The sequence below is a fragment of the Sarcophilus harrisii genome, chromosome 3 (assembly GCF_902635505.1).
Source record: "Sarcophilus harrisii chromosome 3, mSarHar1.11, whole genome shotgun sequence".
Lineage (NCBI taxonomy): Eukaryota > Metazoa > Chordata > Mammalia > Dasyuromorphia > Dasyuridae > Sarcophilus > Sarcophilus harrisii.
Window position 1 is genome coordinate 192,751,069 of NC_045428.1, and position 22,104 is coordinate 192,773,172.

A 22,104-nucleotide genomic window follows, 5' to 3' on the forward strand; every position below is an offset into this window, starting at 1 on the left:
TCTTGTAAACCTAAGCAATAGTTTTCCTTCTTAAAAGCAGCCAGAAAGTATACTCGTGACTAAAATGCTAATTTTGAGATTCTGAATTCTTTGGCATCCTTTCTCCAGGAAAAATGGGGAAAATATCTTAGCATCTCTTTAGAGAAACATATTTTCTGAAGCTGATTAGCAGATTGTCAATGCACAACTAAATGTAATTCTGCAACACATTTTTGAACAATACAATTTTTTTAACAGGAATTATACAATTTATTCTATTCCACATTTAAAGAGACTAGTGTCTGAATATAAAAACAAGACAATATAATCAACAATTTTCCCCCATATATTTGTACTCTTGGTTTACTGTCTCTGTTTTTAGAGTAGTTAAAGTCACTGAAAACCCTTCACTGGGTTTGATTAAAGACGTGTAGGAAAATTTGACCGAAAAAAAAAATTAGTTTACGAGGTAGAAATCAGTCTAGGAAAAGGTATTTAGAAAATCCCTCTTTAAGGAACTGAGTAATAGTGGGAATGGGAATTGTAGACCAAAGAAGAGAGGTGCATAAGAAGTATATGTTGGCAAGTAGTGCCAAATCCTAACACTATTTCCTGATGAAAGAATCACTGAATGATATAAATCATTGTTGTAATCAACTATTAGGAGCCAAGGGACAAAATTAAGCTAGACTTTAAGCTCCACAAAAATAGTGACCATATCCTATCTTAAATATCTTTATCTCCCCTCAGTTCCTACTATTGGACTCTGCATATATTAGGCATTCAATAAATATCCTTTGGATTTAATCAATGACTACATGATCTTATTTCTCAAGAACAGGATTAACAAGGGGCAAATTCCAGTCTAAAAGTTGTGGAGTAATTACAGGCTTTCCTGGAGACTCCATAGGTTAGCCACTTTCATCCTTATCTTCCAATTTTAAAATGAACATTTTTGCCACCAAAACATTAGAATTCTTGAGCTGAGAATTGATCCTATATGCAATTAGTAATCAAAAAAGACTGCATCATATATTGTCAAGAGAAAAACAAAACTCTTGCAATCACAAAAACTTCTCTAGAGTTCAGTGCTCCAAAAGGTGTGTGCCTTATTTGAGAACCATTGGAAGATGGGAAGTAACTGAGGTCTAACTCTGGAAAATGTTCAGAGTGTTTTCTTTTTCTTATTTCTTCCTGATGCACAATTTCTCTATAACAGCAATTTTAAGGGTAACTATGTGGTTACCCTTAGTAGTTTCATTTGTGCAGGATGACTTCTGATGCTGCTGCAAGTTTACCGTGTCATCCATTTGTACCTTTTACCTTGTTCAAGAGGGACTTAGTAACTAAGGGGGACTAAGGAGGATTTAAGAGGGACTTAAAAAGATTGCAGAGATGGAAATAACATTTTATTTCACTAATTCCCTGTCATTCCTCATCCTATTGTTCCAAGATCTTTCACATACAGAATGCTGGCTAATTATCTTTGATTTTTTTTTTTTTTTTTTTTTTTTTTTTTTTTTTTTTTTTTTTTTTTTTGCCTCTCCAGACTTATTCTGATTGTGTTTTGGTCTCCAGATAAAAGTAGATCTATGGGGCCAGTACCCAGGATCAGATCTTGATTTCTCATTTGACAATGTCCTAAATCTAGAGTATAGATCCTATAAGAAGATATATATAACTTTTTTCTATCATTAATTGCTCACTGGGAACTTCTTGTATTCACACTATTCATCCATATGCCATGAGCCTGATAAAGATTTTAGTTCTGCATGAGAGCCTACCATTGTAGAGACAATCTAAGGAATTTCATACGTTTTGAGATTTGAGAGTTATAGCTTATTTGTGGCTCTGTGAACCACATCAAAGGCTGTTAAGAACTCATTAAAGTCAATACTGCCATCTTTGTTGAGATCCATGCTGTGAGCCAGTTGGTCAACATGAGACTCTTCAATGTCAATGTTATAATGAGAGCAAAAAAGTTTCCACATGGCACGAAATTCATCCATGGAGATCAGACCTGTGAAGAAAAAAAAGATGTGAATTCTCATTTAATGACCCACCACAGGAACAAGCAAGACATGTGCTTTATCATGAAATAAGTGGAGCCAATCAACAGCTTTATCACATCATCAACTAACAAAATGTGAAGTTACAAAAAAAGGAAGCATAATGGAAATCTGAAATAGTGGAAAAACAGCATGCCATTTATAATAATTAAGTGAAAACAAGAGGTATAAAACAGTTGAATGGGCAAATAATGAAACAATGCTGTTTGCTGCTGTCTTCAGAGAGAATTATTTGAAGTATAGGAATTATAGGATTATTTAAATCAATCAATTATTATTATTAATTAATTAAATCAATTAAATTAAATTAATAGGAAATTTAATTTTCCTGAAAATACAAAATAAAATTATAGAAAATTATAGGAAAATCTGGAACTTAGGAGATGGGTTTGAATGAAATAAAACTGTATAGTATCCAGTCACAAAGGTCTGACCTGGGAAGTGACTGTTGCCATAATTTCAAACAATGAACTACTTTGATAGTAGTTACTTTCAACTTGGGTAAATAATTACTCATAGAATATTTTGACAGAATACATCTACAATGTTGATATTGCTTTTAACTCCTGGCTCTCTACAATAGACTAAAAGCTATCTTGGGTTTCTGAATCATTGGTCTAACCAAAATTATTTTTGAGAGCAACAAAAGTTGCCAAATCTATGATTTATATTTTAATATGTTGAATAATGTTTAGCAGAAAACAGCAATGGGTAAAAAGAATTAGAGTTTTCATTTCTGAAAAACAGGCTACCCTTGTTTCCTTTTGCCACAGAAATAAAGTAATTGTTTTACCTGATTGATCTTTGTCGATGATGTTGAATATGATCTTCAAGTCAGATCTGTATCTGACCAGAGTTTCTACCATCCCTGCTTTAGCCTAAAACAAGTATTTTTTAATTTAGTATTTATTTTAATTAATGGCGTAAGATTAAGCATCAATACTAAAAAAGATAGGGATGGGCACCTATGATGTCATGAGAACAGGGAATTCCTGAATGAAGAAATTCTTTCAGTGGATATAGGTATCCTCTATGATTTTTCAGTGTCAGTTAGATAGCAAGTATGAGTCAGAAGTGGGACTTAAAAACCTACTTTTTCTGGCTCTAAAGTCAGCTCTCTAATCACTTTGCTGCCTTACATCATTATTATCAATAATATTCCAATCATATTATTTTTTAGTAATACCATGTGTTAGACATCTTTCTCTTCTTCCTTCCTCACAATTCCATAAAAATATTTTGGATAATTCATATAATTTCTGCTAGCATGAGGAAGGCACATCTCCTTTTCTACCTAGTACTGTATAAAATTTCAAAAGTAACAAAGCACCTAGTCCAAATCCTCAGTATAGAAACTGAGACCCAGAGAGGTAAAGTCACTTGCACAGTGTGACCCAATAGTCAAATTGGGATTCAAGCCCAAATGATCTGACCCCAAATCCAAACCTCTTTACAATCTCTTTTGAATGTGCCAAGCATTTGTAATTCTGCCATTGCAGTCACTTCTATAAACAGAAATGCAGTCTATAACTTAGGACATAAATTTTACTGAGTTGCCTGAGGGTCAGATTTGAATTTAGGTCTTTCTAATTCCAGATCCAGTATTTTATCTACTATTCTAGTTTACCTTATCTCTTGAATTGCATATTAATTGTATATTCTCTTTTAGCTTTGGAAATCAGTAGTTTTTTAAAGAATAAGATGTAACTCCTTTCCTCATAGTATCATACTCTCAGTCACTCCCTGTCCTACTCAACACTCATCCCCAAACTTGGAAAGAATCAAATCATTTTAGTCATTCCAACCTTACAGAAAAGAGGTTCATTCCCTGAAAGATTAATATAGAATGACATACTTCTTACCACTTTTGGAGCCCTTACAACAGGTAGATCCTTAAAACCCATATTATAAAGAACATATCCATCCTCAATTGTTTTGACCAGTCGAGGGCATAAAGACATCCATGGCAAATGCAATTCTAAAACTTCCTCTGTAGCCTTTGCCCAGTCACTGAGAGAAATCTTTCCTAAAAAGAAGGGCCATAACAATTATTATTTTGCAATAAAAATTCTATTAGTTGACAAATATAGCACTTTAGATTTGCAAAATACTTTATTCATACTCATTTGAGCTTCATAACAACAGTACCATAGTAGGTACTATAGCTATTACTATCCCTCTTTTATGCAGAAGGAAACTGATACAGATATTTATATATAATGAGACAACTGAGTTGTTAAGGAAAACTAAGATATTAATCAATCAACAAGCTTTAATTTAGTGACCACTAAGTTAAATCATATCAATCGCATCAAGATTAGTGATGAAAAGATGAAAAAAGTCCCCTGCCCTCAAGGATCTTATATTTAAGCAAGGAATGAAAAATATATGTGCTAACTCTGAGTAACTCTGACATATGGAGAATTACACATTGAAAAACAAAGTTCTGCTAGTGAGCTAGAATTCTTTGGCATGTCAGGTCTCATGGATTGCAAAGAAGTTCTCCCTAAAAAACCTCTCCCTTGGAAGGAATAGTAAGATTCTCCCAAGATAGGAGGAATATGTGACCAGGAACATCAGGGTGAGGTGAAATCATGGAGAGACAAGATTCAATCATGAGTGAGAGGAGTCACTAGTGGTTAAATTGACTGATGATGTGTAGAGAAGTGAGACCAAGTACTAAAGGGTAGTAGGTTGAACTACCACTGGTTGGCCAGAGTTGCCTCTGACTATTGCAGTCATATAAAGCTTTCTGAGAGCCAAGAGGAGAAGCAGATATGATTGTTATTGAAATTTCTCCTGAAATTCAGATGACTAATTATAATGGGGCATTTCCACGTATCTCTTCTACTTTTTTTCCCCACTTAAAGAGAAGGCAGTTCTTTAGTTCCTTTATAAATTTTGTCTAATTAGTTTTTGTATGTCTTATAAAGTCATTAATCATAAATTCTGTTTTGTTTATTTCATTATTCATGAAATTTAAAAAAAGTGAATAATGTGTGAGATAAAGTGAAAAGGATAGAAATTCTGATTCTTTGCTTAAATTTTTGATAGGGGGCAGGATGGGACTTTTTTTTTAACCCTTCCTTTTCTCAGATGATACTTAGGACTTCTTAAAAGAGGATTGTTGGGAGGATAATATATATTATATATTATATATATATATATATATGTATATATATATAATATTTTGTAAATATCCCAAAGCAACATAAAGCTTTCTACATAAGTCCTCTCCCCCTTAGGTGAAAATGATCTAATCACCATTGTTGTCTTGTAGAGGATAGTTGATGTTGAATTGCATTGCCTTCTCTTCTCCTGTAGGGAGTGGTGCCTAAAGTAGGTCTTGCATAATATGAGCAGAAGAAGTATGAGTGAAAAAAGACCATGCTCTAAAGGTGGGGGACATCCAGAAGGGAGAAGCTAGCTACCTTCTTTCTTTTATAAGTACCAGTCCTTGTATCTGTTCCATATATAGAGTTCAGTATGCTTAATGAGAAACCTCATTCTTGCTTATGGTTATTAACTAGTACCTGTATCAAATACATGTCTCAATAGGTTAAGCCATAACCAAATAATAATCATACTTCTGATGTCCAAGATTCCCTAGTTACTAACTATGGAGTATTTCCATTTATCATATGCAAATAAACAGCATCTGGAAAATGGGGCACTGAGGAAGTCTTAGTTCTAGTTAAATGCCTTATCCCTGCAAGTGTTTTCAGTTAAGAAAACTGCCAAAACTAAAAGAAGCATTCTTCTGCATTGGAAATCATGAATTAAAATATTTCTTGACTAGTACTTCAGACACTTACTAGGTGACTAGCTTCTGTTTGCCTCAGTTTTTCTCATTTGTAAAATGAGAATAATATTTGTACCTAACTCCCAGGGTTGTTGGGAAGATAAAATGAAATCATATTTGTAATGTTTTCAAAATCTTAAAATGCTATTTAAATGTAACCTATTATTTCTAAAGTGTATAACAATGCATTTATCTAATATTTGCATTTATGATATTTAAAAGTAATAGCATATAATATAATGTGATAAATATGTGACACTTCAATAATATGCAATAAATGTACATTTTTATCAAATTTAATATAATTATATAGTCATTAAAATTAAAAATAGTAAAATAAAATTCCTTAAATATAATGTAACATTTAAATATGATTTATATCTATTGCATTATTTTTTACATTTATTTATATATAAATTCCTTTGGCATTGAAAGCTCTTCATAAACCCTTTGCCCATTTGGAACATAGGTTCAAAAAATTATCAAACTGTGCATACCCTTTGATCCAGCAGTATAACTACTGGGCTTATATCCCAAAGAGATACTAAAGAAGGGAAAGGGACCTGTATGTGCCAAAATATTTGTGGCAGCCCTGTTTGTAGTGGCTAGAAGCTGGAAAATTAATGGATGCCCATCAATTGAAGAATGGTTGAGTAAATTGTGGTATATGAATGTTATGGAATATTATTGTTCTGTAAGAAATGACCAGCAGGATGAATACAGAGAGGTTTGGCGAGACTTACATGAACTGATGCTGAGTGAAATGAGCAGAACCAGGAAATCATTATATACCTCAACAACGATACTGTATGAGGATGTATTCTGATGGAAGTGGATTTCTTTGACAAAGAGAAGATCTAGCTCAGTTTCAAGGATGATCAAGGATGGACAGAAGCAGCTACACCCAAAGAAAGAATACTAGGTTCTTCTTCCCGGGTTATTTCTACCTTCTAAATCCAATTCTCCCTGAGCAACAAGAGAACTATTCGGTTCTGCACACACATATTGTATCTAAGATAATACTGTAACCTATTTAACTTGTATAGGACTGCTTGCCATTTGGGGGAGGGTGGAGGGAGGGAGGTGAAAAATCGGAACAAAAGTGAGTGCAAGGGATAATGTTGTAAAAAATTACTCCGGCATGGGTTCTGTCAATAAAAAGTTATTTAAAAAATAAAATAAAATAAAGTAAAATAAAATTTCAAAAAAATAAAAATAAAAAAATAAACCCTTTACCCTTCCTACTTTTACAGAGGCAGCTAGGTGGCACAGTAGACTGAGTGCTAGGCCTGGAGTCTGGAAGATTTGAGCTTAATTTTAACCTAAGGCACTTACTAGCTGTGTGACCCTGAACAAATCATCTAACCCTGTTTGCCTCAGTTTCCTCATCTGTAAACTGAGCTGGGGAAGGAAATGGCAAACAATTCCAAGAAAAATCCAAATAGGGTCATGAAGAATGAGATAAAACTGAAAAATGACATAACAACAAAAAAATCCTACTTTTACAGTTTTTCTCTTCTATAGATTCTATGATTCATCAATATATATCTACTGTCATTTCTAAGAATATAACACTTTATCTCCATATGTTCACACTGCCTTTCCCTTATACCTCAATGTTCTACTCCTTTACCTCTACTATTAAATTCCTCTGGCTTCCAATCAAGAAGAGGATCAAATGATCTACCTAACTACTAATGTCTCTCAGACACTTTCTATCTATTCTCTCTTGTTTATATATTTCTCCCATTAGAAATTTTTTGAAGGTAGTTAAAGAATATTGGCCTTTCTTTGTAGTCACAAAGTTCAGTTCAATACCTGGAAATACTTGTAGTTGACTTTATATCACCGAATCACTGAAACAAAACTTATTATTTTGCGATATACACAGTGACAATAACTAGCATTGAAATAGCACTTTAAGATTTTTAAAGTGTTTTGCAAATATTATCTCATTTTCTTTTCACAATAATATTCAGGCACAATTACTAGTATAAATCCAAGTTTAAAAGATAAGGAAATTAAGGCAGACTGAAGTAAATGACTTGCCCAAGCTCACAAAACTAATAAGGGTTTGAAGCCAGTTTTGAACTCAGGTATTCCTGACTACAAGTCCAGAGTTTGATCTAAATAACTTAGCTGCTTCTTTTACACTGTGATGACTACCTATTCTCTTTGAAACTATTCTCCCTTGGTTTACATGATTCTATACTTTCCCAATTCTTGTTTCACCTAATACCTCTTTCTTCCTTCCTATGCTCACTCATTCATTTAGTTAATAAAAATCTGAGTGTATATATTATGTGATCTGTGTTCCAGATAAACAGAAATATTTTCAATTTTTGAAAAATATTCTTTGTTTTCTTGGCTCTGTACCTTTGCTTCCTTGATTTTGTAAGCCAAGAATGTCCTCTTTCCTAATCTGTACCTGTTAAAATCATAACCATCTTTCAATGACTGACAGAATATCCCTCCAATGAATTCTTCCTTGATTCATGACCCATGTCCAACCAGAAATGATCTCTCCTACACATTTCCATAACATTGTGTTCATACTTCTAAAAATAGATAAAGCATTTACTAAGACCCTATTTTCTATGTCTTATGTATGTATATATATATATATATATATATATATATATATATACACACTCTCTATATATGTCTTAACTTCATTATTACAATTAAGATCCTTGAGGGAAGGCATTTTTTTTGGGGGGGTGAGGGCGGTGTGAGGCATAACCAAGATGATGAAGCAACTCACCTGAACTTACAACATTTTATTCAAAATAACTTTAAAATAAAATCCCAAATTGAATTCCAGAGTGGCAAAGCCAATGAAAAGTCAGTATAAGACATTTTTTCCAGTATAAGATGTCATTGGGGAATGACATTGGATTTTCTTGGAATGCAATGCAATGCATAGCAATACTTGCCAGCACAACCAGCAGCAGACCTTAGAGATGGCTGCATCCATTCTCATCCACAGGTGATAAGGGGATTGAACAACCAGTCAGAAAGGGATTACAGGAGAACCTTTCTGGTACTTAAAGCAGGATCCTGTTGTACTTCGCAGTTCAGGGTTGTACTTTCAAGGCAAAGAGGGATACTAACATTCATGGCTACAAGGACACAGGAGCCATGGTCACAGTTACATAGCAGAGAAGAGTGCTTGTGGTCATTCACAATGGATCAGGTTACTTGGTCATAATTCCAAGGCCAAGAAGAATATCAGCACTTGTAGGCACTTCTTTGGTAAAGACCAGAGAACAGGCCAGGAGAGCAGTGACCACATCTTCCCTTGAATCATACCACCTTAAAAACACTGAAAATTTAGCAGACTCCTAAAACTAGCCCTGTTTCAGAGCTAAATAAATAAATAAAAATAGAAGAAAATGTGAATTATCTCATTGGGAAAACAACTGACCTGGAAAATGAATCGAGAAGAGATAATTTAAGAATTATTGGACTACCTGAAAACTATCATCAAAAAAAAAAAAAAAAAAAAAGTCCAAGACAATATACTTCGAGAAATCACCAAGCAAAATTGCCGCATATCCTTGAATCAGAAATTGAAACAATCTACTAAACACTTCCTGAAAGAGGAAATGAAAACTCCCAGGAGTATTATACCCAAATTCCAGAATTATTATACCCATGCACAGCAGCATGAAAAATCTGAAGCTTGGAAGAGTGCTCCTACTATCCCAGGAACAAAACCCAACTTTAACATAAAATTAAAAATCAAGAAATACTCTGGGAAAACAACAAAAATATGAATCCATAAAAAGCTATTATGGTGTCAGAGAAGATCAAGACACAAATTCACAAGACAGTATGTCAAAACAGCTACAAACAAATCTTCAAAGAAAATATGAATTGGATACAAGTCCAACAAGAATTCCTATATGAGCTCTAATAGAAGTTTAAAAATCAAATAAGAGAGGTAGAGAAAAAATTGGGGAAAGAAAAGAGAGTAATGCAAGGAAATTACGAAAAGATAATCAACAGCTTAGTAAAAGGGGCACAAATAAAATAATATATTAAAAAACAGAATTTGCCAAAGGGCACAAAAATCCACTGAAGATAAGCACTCTTATAAAGGAGGATTGATCATGTAAAAAAAAAATTCACTGAAGAAAATAATTACTTAAAAATTAGAATTGGTTAGATGGAGACTAATGACTCCATGAGAAATCAAAAAACAATCACAGCCAAAAAAAAAAAAAAATCAATTTGAAAAAATAGAAGAAAATGTGAATTATCTCATTGGGAAAACAACTGACCTGGAAAATGAATCGAGAAGAGATAATTTAAGAATTATTGGACTACCTGAAAACTATCATCAAAAAAAAAAAAAAAAAAAAAAAAAGGCCAAGACAATATACTTCAAGAAATCACCAAGCAAAATTGCCACATATCCTTGAATCAGAAATTGAAACAATCTACTAAACATCTCCTGAAAGAGGAAATGAAAGTTCCCAGGAGTACTATACCCAAATTTCAGAGCTCCCACATCAAGAAAAAAATACTGCAAGCACTCAGAAAGAAATCATCTAAACATCATGGATCCATAGTCAGGAATACATATAATGCAGCTTTTTCCACATTAAAGAGCAGAGGTCTTGGAATATAATGTTCTGGAAGACAAAGGAGCTAGTTTTACATAGCAAAACTAATTATAATCCTTCTAAGAGAAAATGGATATTTAATAAAATAAAGGACTTTCAGGAATTCCATAGCTGAATAGAAAATTTTGCTTTCAAATACAAAACTCAAGGGAACCATAAAACAAAGTAAACATGAAAGAGAAATAATAAGGAAATTGATAGGGTTAAAATGTTTATATTCCTTTATGAGAATATGATATTTGTAACTCCTAATAACTTGTTTATTATAAGAGCATTTAGGAGTATACATAAATAGAGGGTATGGATATGAGCTGACAATGATGGGATAGTGTAAAAATGAAAAATGAAAAGGTAAGAAAGTGGGATGCACAAGAGGAAGAGAGAACAGGGGAAATTATCTCACATAAAAGTGGTACACAAGGAAGAGCTTTTAAAAGTAGAGGGGGAAATGGGGTGGGGTTGGGGCTGGCAATGCTTGAAACTTACTTTCATTGGTTCACAGAGGTGATTAACATATTCAACTGGGTAATGAAATTGAGCTGACTCAACAAGGAAGTAGAAGGGGAAAAGGGTAAGAGTACAGTTCTGAGCTAATGAAAACGAAGACAGATTAAAGGTGGCAGCAGTCAGAAGCAAAACAGAGGAAGGACAGATTAAAGAGAAAGAGTGGGGGAAAGGTAAATGAGAAGAAAAGAAGAGGATGGAGGAAAATATACAGTTAGTAATCATAACTGCATGAATGAGATGAACTCACCCATAAATCAGAAAGCAGAATGGATTAAAAACCATAATCCAACAATGTGTTGCACACTCGAAACAAAGAAACACACAGAAAGAGTAAAAATAAGGGGTTAGAGCAGAACTTATTATGATTTAGCTGAGTTTTAAAAAAAGGTAGAAATTATGATCTCAGAGAAAGTAAAAGCAAAATAGACTTAATTTAAAAAGATGGGCAGAGAAACTATACTTTGCTAAAAGATACCATAGACTATAAAATAATAATACTAAATATTTAAGCATCAAATGGCATAGCATCCAAATTATTAAAGAAAAAGTTAAATGACTTACAGGAAGAAATTGACAATAAAACTATATTAGTGATGAACCTCAACAATCCCCTCTCAGAAGTAGATAAATCTAATTAGAGAATAAGTAAGAAAAAAAAGCTAAAGAGATGAATAGAAATTTAGAAAAATTGACTATGATAGACGTCTGGGGGAAAAATTGAATTCGAATAGAAAGTAGTACATGATATTTTTACAAACACTGATGATGTTTTGAGGCATAAAATTCTCACAAATGCTAAAAAGTAGAAATATCAACTGCATGTTTTTCAAACCAAAGTGTAATAAAATTATATTCAATAAAGGATCAGAGAAATGTAGATTAAAATTAAATAAAAATTAAATAATCTAATCCTAAAAAAGAGTGAGTCAAAGAACAAATCATAGACACATTCAATTTCATTAAAAAGGACAACAAGACAACATAAGATCTGGGGGATACAGACAAAAGCAGTTTTTAGGGGAATATGCATATCTCTAAGTACATCAATAAAAAAAAAACAGCAGATCAATGATTAGGCATGCAATTAAAAATACTAGCAGGAAGAACAAATTTAAAATCTACAATTAAACACTAAGAAGTTATTTTGACCAATTATATTCCAGTAAAGCTAACAATCTAAGGAAAAAGAGATGAATATTTACAAAAATATAAAATTGCCCAGATTAACAAAAGAAATAATCCTATCTTGGAAAAAGAAATTGAACAAGACATAAATGAACTCCTTAAGAAAAAATCCTAGGACCAGAGAGATTCACAAATGAATTCTATCAAACGTTTAAAGAATAATTAATTCCAATATGATATAAACCACTTGGAAAATTATTTTTATGACACAAATATGGTACTGTTACCTAAACCAGAACAAATTAAAAAAGACTGATTTTCCTAAAGATTAATGATGCAAAAATTTCAAATTAAATACTAGCAAGGAGATTACCTCAACATATCAGAAGAATCACATACTATGACCAAATGGGATTTATGTCAGGAATGAAGTACTAGTTCAATATTAGGAAAATTATCAACCTAATTAATCATAACAACAAAAACAACAAAAATCATATGATTATCACAATGGATGCATAAAAAATTTTTGACAAAATACAACACTCATTTCTATTAAAGACACTGAAGGCATAGGAATAAATAGAGCCTTTTATGTTGCAGCTATCTAAAATCATCAGCAAATATTTATAATGGGGATAAGGTAGAAGATTTTCCAATAAGATCAGGGTTGAAGCAACGTCTATCCCCCCTATTATTCAATATTGTCCTATAAATGCTAGTTAAAGCAATAAAAGAAGGAAAAAAATTGAAGGAATTAAAAAAGATAATAAACAAAATGATTGCTCTTTAAAGATGATATGATAGTATAGTTAGAGAACCATAGAAAAGCAACTTAAAAAAAAAACTTGTTGAAACAAATAACTTTATAAAACACTTGAAAGTTGGACTGCCAAGACAAACCCAAGAACTATATGAACACAATTGCAAAATGCTTTTCATACAAATAAAGACAGATCTTAACAATTAGAGAAATATTAATTACTTATAGAAAAACCAAGTTAACATAATAAAAATGACAGTTCTACCTAAATTAATTTACTTATTCAGTGCCATACTAATAAAACTAACAAAAATTATTTTATAGAAACAAAATACTAGAAAAATAATAACAAAATTCATCTTGAAGAACAAAAGAACAAAAATATCAAGGGAATATCAAAATATCATAGGGGAAAAAAATGTAAAGGAAAATGGCCTAACAGTACCAGATCTCAAATTGTATTGCAAAGTAGTGGTCTGTACTGGCTAAAAAATAGAGTGGTAGATCAATGGAATAGATTAAATGGATAATACACAGTACTAAATGACCATAATAACCTTATATTTGATAAACCCAAAGATCTAAGATTTTGGGACAAGAATTATCTATTTGAAAAAAATTGCTGGGAAAAACTAAACTAATTTGGTGGAAATTAGGTATGGACTAACATCTTACAACATACATCAAAACAAAATCAAAATGGATACATGATTTAGACATAAAGGGTAATATCTTTTTCTCAAATTGACTTTCTATAAACCTTCCTTGTCTGCCGCATTGCCACTCTTGAAGGTTTTTACCCTGGGTCCTTAATCTCCTAATAAGCCATTCCCTCCTCATTTGGGACCAGTATTTTAGGAAAAACTTGAGTCCTGCCTCATATCTTTCTTCTTTGGACTGTCTCCTGATTTTACTTCTTTATCCTGTTGAAGCAACCTCTCAAAATTCTTCTTTTCCTTCCAACATCCCCATACATGTTATCATCTCTCACTAGAATGAAATTTCCTTGAAGGGGGGAACTATTTTATTTGCATTTGGACTTAGCATGGTATAATACTTACATAATACATAATACAAATACTTAATAAAAGCTCTATCTATATTCTGGTAAATCATGTGGAATCTTTGGGGTCTCTTTCTAATTGAGTAGTGACCCAGTTCTGAAAGGAATTAGTGTTTTGATATAATATGGCAAATCCTGAGCAGTACAGTTGTTCTGTAACTGTTAAATAAAAAATGATACAACTTCCAGTTCAGTCTCTCTTCCTCCAACTCTCCAGCTGGCATTATACAACACTATAACTTTTAGGGAATAGTGGGCTAGTGCTCCTCCATAGAATCATGATTATCATGCCCAAGAGATAATTAATAAAAGGGAAATCATTAGAAACACTTTTGTTTTTCTTTCTGATCTTTAATAAATGATTATCTATTCTGAGATGGACATGTCCAGGACTAGCAATGACCTTGTAACTTTAATAAGTTCAAAGGTCCTGGATCCTTTTAGGTTGTTGTTCAATGATTGCAGGGGAGAAAACCTCAGAAACTATTCTTGAGCTTTTAGAGAGGACCTAAAGGAGATAATTAGTCCAAGTCTGACCAATACAGAATAAACAGACATGTACTTCAAGTTGTTTGGATGCAGCAGAATCGAAGTGAAATGCAAGATACCTAATTAGCATTCCAGAAAACTTCTTTATGTTCTTTTGAAGTTAATTTATCATCCTTTCAATAAATATAATAGTTATAAAGTAAGCTATTTAATATTGTTTCATGTTGTTTTGCTAATTATTAAGACTTTTAGGTTTATTTTTTTCCCCACAGTAGTTGCACATTTTATATACCTAGAATCTTCTTTTTAAATTTCTGTTTGGGAAAAGTGAGTATAATAATAGTTCTAAGTCACTGTCACTAGGTCACTGTAGTGAAGTTCAATGAGATAAAGGGTAGAAGAAAAGAAAATCTAATCCTCTCATTAATGGCTAAATATTCTAGAACTAAAATTAGTCTAAGTTAATATGAATGAATTGGAAAGGATGGGAATTGCATAGTATCCCAACCCAGGTGTGTGTTCTCAATATTAAAATTGTATAAAAATGTATCAAATAACATGAGATGTTTCAATGTAGTTTATGATAAAATTAATGGCACAGATAATAGTTATTTTAAGTTCCCTTGTTATTTCTGCCCCTTTGCTACAAGCCTTCCTCAAAACTAAATCATAGAAACATAGAAAAATCAGTAACCTAGAAAGATCACCTAGCCTAATCAAAGGCATGTCTCCTCTATAATATCTCCAAGTGATCACCCAGCCTCTGTTTGAACATCTGCAGTGATGGGTAAATCACAGCCTGAGCAACCTATTGCTTTTTCAAATTGCTTTAATTATTAGAAATTCTTTCTTCTCTTGAGCCCAAAACTTCCCACCTGTAACTTTACTTCCTTGGTCCTAGTTCTGTCCTCTGGAAACATAAAGAATAAATAGAATGAAGCTTGTACATGATATCCTTTAATACTTTTAAATATTTAAAGGCAAATATCATTTCCTACCTTCCCATTTCTACCCCTACACGGTGGTGTTCTTTTTTTCTAATATTTAATGGTTCCCTAGGAGCAGGTTTGTTGGGGAGGTTTTCTGGAGGCAGCCTTAGTTTCAGTTCAGAGTAATAATCACTCTAAATGCAGCCAGGTGTTAGAAGTTCAGATCTTTTATTGCTTCCTCCAAAATAGCCCGGTTAATTTTCTTAGAGGCCTATCTCTCTGCTTGGTTCCAAGAGCTCTTGCAGCTTGTCCTTTGCTTCTGCCAGCTTCTGCCTCTAGCTCAACTCCACTCGTGGCCTCTTCTGAACTGACTCTCTCGCTCTGTCAATCTTCTGAAGTGACTTCTGGCTCTTTTTATGCTCAGTGTAAAAGGTTGACTCCTCCTCCGAGAGTGGGATTATGGGAGGTGTGAATTCACAAAGTTACAAAGTTAACATTGTATATCTCTCATACTTGTGAACTTCAATGTGTGACCTCTAATGTGTAAACTCTTAAAGGTGCAAACCCAAGCACACAAGCATTGCTTCCATCAATTCCACTTAGTACCTTGTTTCAAGTTCTGGCCCATAACATCTCTTTGTAGGATCAGATCAATCATACTGAACCATGCTAAATTAGATAAATGTTGGAATCCTTACAAAATGTTAAGTCATTAGAGTTGATAGAGTAAATCTCCCATACTTGTGAACTCCAATGAGTACTTAAATACTTCTTGCTTATATGAGCTGTCTAAAGGTGTGAACACAAGCATTATTAATTATTAATTAATTAATCTGTTCTACTTAGTACCTTGTTTCTTCTGGCCCATAACATCTCCTTGTAAGATCAGATCAATTATACTGAGCCATGCTAAATTAGATAATTATTGTCTCTATCAACTCTAATGACTTAACATTTTTGTAAGGATTCCAACAGATAATTATTGTCTCTATCAAATCTAATGACAACACTTTGTAAGGATTCCAACACTACACAATCTTCTTTTTTCTACATTTTCATTCTTCCAAACTTTCTGATTAATCAATCAACAAGCATTTCTTAAGTGTCTACAGTGAGCAAGGTCATTAGAATCTATTGGGTGGAAAGAGGAAGATTAGAAAGGTGAAGCTTGAAGTGTTTTTGGAAGGAAGGAAGGAAGCTGAGATGGGGAAGGAATTCACAAAATCTAGAAATGATGTATCATGTAGGAGGAATTAAAAGATCAGTATAGCCAAACTGTGGCTATATAGTCAGTGTTTGGGAAAAAGGAGTAATATATAGTAAGGCTGAAAAATACTCTCATAGTGTAAGTTTCCTGGTTATGCCTAGTTTGGGAATGTTGGAATGAAGATTCCTGATCAGTTTTGCATTAGTTTAGATGATCTGTGAATATTTCACCTTAAATATTTATTTCACCTTATGAAATATTTCATATTTCACTTTATTTCACCCTATATTTCACCTTAAATCTATCAATTGTCTTCTTAATTTTCTCTCTCATAGAACTTATCACAGGCTTCAATCAAGATCTCTTTGTAGGTAATTCCAAAATTTTCCATCTTTAGTTCTAACATCTCACCTTCTCCTAGTAACTTATCTTCAAGTAGAAGAGGAGCATTTAGATATGCTTAACCTGAAAACATTCTTTTTTCCTTCCTTTTCCTATCCATTTTCTCTTATTTATCCTGTCTTCTCTTCTAGATTGTAAGATGTATCCTGGAGGAAGGAACCCATTAGGGTCAGGATGATAAGAGTGGTATAGTAGAAAGATGTTGGATTTGGAGTTAGAAAGAAATACTAGAGTTTAAATCCCCCATTACTCATCCACTAACTAGAGTTAAGTTTTAATTAAACTCTTTGAGACTCAGTTTCTTCATCTATAAATTTAGAATAATAATACCAATAGTACTATTACATGTGATTAGTACCATCTACAAAGGGAACCAAATGAAACAATTCACTTCAACAGTGAAAAATCAAGCATTTCTTAAAAGTTCTAGATACACAAAAATCAATACAGAAAAAAAGTCCCTGCCCCGAAAGAACTTATATTTTATTGAGTGATAAATTAAATAAAAAGATAAAGTTAAGATACTTTGAGGTGGGATAGAGAACAACAATTATGGTGGTGAGAAAATTCCTCATTTTTCTGGGCGGTTGACATTTGAGTGCCACCTAATTTAAGGAAACAAAGGATTACAAGAAATGGAGGTCAGGAGGAAGTGGATTGCCTGAACAAAGACAAAAAGGTTGGAGATACAACGTCACATTAGGGGAATAGTAAGTTGGCCAGTTTAAATGAAAGGAAGAGGAGTCAAAATAAAATAATTCTGAAAATGCAATCTGGAGCTTAACTGAGAAAGGCTTTAAATGACATGATGAAGAGCCTATATTTTCCCCTTTTTATTGTTTTCTTTTTTCTGGTTATACATGTACATTATTTTTTTACTATACATTTCTTTACGAATCATGTTGGGAGAGAAAAATCAGAACAAAAGGAAAAACCAAAAGAGAAAAAAAACAGAAGAAAAAGGAAAAAAAAACATTTACATTTAGTCTCCAGTATGCTTTTTAAATTGAAAGCCACATAATATTTTTGAACAGAGGAGAGACAGGGTCAGTCCTATAGTTTAGGAATATAAATATGGTAGCTGCATGAAAGATGGATTGAAGAAGGGAAAAACTAGGAACACAGAAACTGATTAGGACATTTTTGAAATAATCCATGATGAGTCTGAATGAGGGTGGTAATCAAATTAAGGAAGAGAAAGAGATGTAAGAATTATTGTGAAGATAGAATTGGTACAACTTAGTAACTTGTTGTTATGTGAGATTTTTGTGAGAATAAAAAGTCAAGCATGACTGAAGTTATAAATGTGGTTGAGTGAAAAGGATAGTGGAGCTCTCAAAAAGTAATGGGAAATTTGGAGGAGAAAAAATTGTTTCGCTTTTTGACATTTTGAGTTTTTGATTCTAATACAACATTGTGGTGGAGATACCCAGTAGGAGGTTGACAACACAGAACCAGAGTTCAGGAAGTAATGAGAATCACATAATGCAGATTTGGGATTCATCCTAAAAGAGATCATAATTGAACTGGTAGAAACTTACAAGAGAAAGGATATTGAAAAAGGAGAAAGCCCGGGATAGAATTTTGGGAAATCCTATGGATAGCAGTGAGAAACTGATAATAAAACCATTGAAAGAAACTGGGGAGCAACCAGATGAAGGAGAAAGTAGTGTCAGCAAAGTTATCAGTGAAGAAGTTATTGAGGAGAATAAAGGCAGAGTTTACAGCCCACCAGAGAAGTGAGGAGGGCTAAGAGCTGAAAAAACAAGGACTAATTAAGAGATTGTGGGTAGCCTTGAAAGTAGCATACATCCCAGGGGTGAATTTAGAAGTCATATTGCAAGGAGTCAGAAAGTTAAGGAAGTAAAGGAAGTAGATAGAGACTAGGAGTATAGATGGCTTTTCTTAAGAGTTGGAAGATTAAAGGGAGAAGAGATTTAGGATTATGATTTGAGGAGAGATCAGAGTCAAATGACACTTTTTTGAGGATGAGGGAGACTTGAGAAAGTAATAGAAAGAGAATGATTGGATATAAGAAGGAATGATCAAAGGAGAGAGCTATAAGAGGAAATATGTATGTGACAAGAAGAACTGATCTTAGCAGGGGCTACTTACATAGCAGAAATCATTATTATGTGATCTTTAATCTCTCACAGGACTGGTGTGGCTAGAACATGAGATACTGGGTTCTTTTCTCCTAGTTTGGAGAGAAGTTGGGAAAAACACAGGATTATAGGATTATAGATTTAGAGCTTCAAGATCCCTTAGAAAGAATAGACTCCAATCCCCATACTTGACTCCATTTTACAAATAAGGAAACTGAAGTAGTGAGAAATTAAGTGACTTTTGAATGAAGTTCTATCTACATAATTCACATTCTTTCATTTTCTGAAAATGAAGAAAACTAATTAGATATTGTTTGTTAAATATGCTACAACTAAGTTGTTACTTTAGGTCATCTCTCAAAAATCACATTTTAAAAACAATTGATACCGAAATTTATTTGGGAGAAAATAGTCCTGGCTATAAGGTTTGTATTCTTGTACACTGAGATCTTTATGATAACATCAACTTTGAAGTTAAAGGGGAAATAGGGTTTGTTTAGTTCTGTATTTTGGGTTTTTGTTGATTTTTTTAAAAATTATTTTTGGGACAAATCTTTATTTTCTACTTTTAAAAGCATGGCATCTATATCCTCCCTGAGTTTGAATGATTGAAAAAATAAGAGGGAGCAAGTTCACATGGTTGTTTCAGGGCAGCTAGATGATGCAGTGGATAGAGTTCTGCCCTGAAGTCAGAAATACCTGAGTTCAAAACAGCCCTTAGACACTTAGCTGTCAATTAACCCCAATTACCTCAGGGAAAAAAAAAAAAAAAAAAAAAAAAAAAAAAAAAAAAAAAAGGTTGTTCCTCTTCTAGCATGGTAGACTATATGTTTTTTTTTTTTTTTAAAGTAAATAAATGCCATAGGGCAAACAGATAGCTCCCTGGTGCCCCAAGAGAAGAATGACCCCTTTCAAGCGACCTAGCTTTCTTTGAACAAACTGCTTTACAGAACATTTAGATGACTATCTATAAAGTGTTTTGATAATGAATTCTGTCTTGATTAGTGAGTTCTTGTCTAGACTTCATTCAAAGCCTCAGATATGCTGTTCACCTTACTTTGGGCTCATTCTCTAGACTGTCCTACTTTTAACACCAGCTGCTTCATCACTTATTCTGAAGCTGATTCTCTATCAGGGGTCCTCAAACTTTTTAAATAGGGGGCCAGTTCACTGTCCCTCAGACTGTTGGAGGACCAGACTATAGTAAAAACAAAAACTTTGTTTTGTGGGCCTTTAAATGAAGAAGCCTTCATAGCCCTGGGTGAGGGGGATAATCGTTCTCAGCTGCCGCATGTGGCCCGCGGGCCGTAGTTTGAGGACCCCTGCAATGTCTGATATCATCAGAAACTCTAAACAATATGCTTTTGTTTTTTATCCTCTGGTGCTTAGCACAAGACATATAGTAAGCACTCAGTAAATATTTTATCTAACTTTTGATCTTTCTGATCATCTAAGGAGAGGTAGATAGAGCAGTCCAAATCTGGCCTCAGTCAACTTATTAAGCTGTGTGACCTTGGGCAAATCATTTCACTTCACTCTGCCTTAGTTCCTTCAACTATAATATAGGAATAACAATATTTACCTCCCACAATTGTGAGGGATGTAATTTTATTTATTTATTTATATTATTTATAAAGCACATAGCACATAATAAGAGTTTCATAAATGCTTGTTTTCCCCCTTTTTCCTTTCTATATCTATTTTTATTACTGGATTACCTTCATTTCTAAAGAAATTGAAGAACTGAAATCAAAAGGAAAAGAAAAGAATGAAGTTAACTATCTATGTGTAGATTGTTTTGTACAAAGAAACTGGAACCATGTAGTTTGGGATTTGGTTTTGGTTTTGGTTTTTACCTGTATCATTTGGATCATACTTTCGAAAAGCTTGTATGAGGTTGGTTTTCCGGATAATCATTCTCTCTCCTAATATCCTGAAGGCAGCATTTTCAACGATATCCACCCTATTTTAAGAAATGAATGATATCACATAGGCCGAGATATTTACTACAGCTTACACCTTTATAAAGAAACATGAAATATCTTACTAAATTGTTTACAACCTTTGAGCCAAGTATGTCACTAATATGCTTATATACCCCAAGGATATTATTGACAGAAAATAAACCCAAAACAAAAACAATAATATCAAAACTCACACAAGCCACACTGTTCATAGAAGCATTATTTGTGTACCAAAAATCTGGAAACAAAATATGGATCCATTTTTTGGAGAATGGTTGAATGAATTATGAGATATAAAAGCAATGTTAATAATAATGTTATTATATTATGATGAATGTAAAGAATTTGAAAGTCCAAATTGAGAAAGCAGACCTCTGACACTGTACCCAAGGATAGCAAAGACAGTGGGAATGAGACTTAAAGAAATGTGATATTCTTCTGTTTTTCCCATGGCTATTAACCATGTCAGCAGAGAAATAAAATAGTATCACATAATGTAGTTGAGAAAACACAAACTAGACGCTCAAATAAAAGTGAAGCTTCAGAATTGGCCTCTTTATCTTGGACTCTGTATGGACTTGTGGGACCATATGTCCCAGATTTGGGGGAGGAAATAGTTTGTTCCAATTATTTTTATGATAACTGCTTAGTAAATACTTCTAAGTAAAAGCTAATGAACTCAGGTTGAATAATCAATCTGGAGCATACTGATGGGAAGTCTTAAATAAAATCCTCTCTCAAGGTTACCTCTAAATTGCTGAGGAGTCATTTATTCCTTTCTGTGGCTCTGACCTGCCAATGTTAGTGGAAATTTAGGGAAAATAACTCCAGAGGGAATGTTAAACTTGTAGAAAATGAATAACAAACACAAAACAAAGCAAAAAGCACAAAGGTAAATGAACAATATATAAATGGCTTCAACGTGTAAATAAAGTCAATGTATAATAACAAAATTTTGATCAATATAATAGTAAATGTTAGTATCATATTGACAGAGTTGAAGGATTTATCTTCTCTTTTTGTTTGATATTGATAATCTTGGGAGTGGTGTTTGATATTGATAATCTTG

At 33.1% G+C, this 22,104-nt stretch overlaps 1 protein-coding gene across 4 annotated transcripts in view; it reads right to left on the bottom strand.

Annotated features, from left to right (window-relative positions):
* Positions 1 to 1,366: 1,366 nt before the first annotated feature.
* PPEF1 (protein phosphatase with EF-hand domain 1) overlaps positions 1,367 to 22,104 on the bottom strand; it is a 156,366-nt gene continuing 135,628 nt past the window's right edge. For all 4 annotated transcript variants that reach the window (XM_031958915.1, XM_031958914.1, XM_031958913.1 and 1 more), the window contains 4 exons: positions 20,928 to 21,034; positions 3,911 to 4,074; positions 2,842 to 2,926; positions 1,367 to 1,999 (listed from right to left, as the gene is read on the bottom strand). In XM_031958915.1, the coding sequence (XP_031814775.1) occupies positions 1,812 to 1,999; positions 2,842 to 2,926; positions 3,911 to 4,074; positions 20,928 to 21,034 (544 nt within the window). In that variant the 3' untranslated portion in view covers positions 1,367 to 1,811. The remainder of the gene's footprint in view (positions 2,000 to 2,841; positions 2,927 to 3,910; positions 4,075 to 20,927; positions 21,035 to 22,104) is intronic.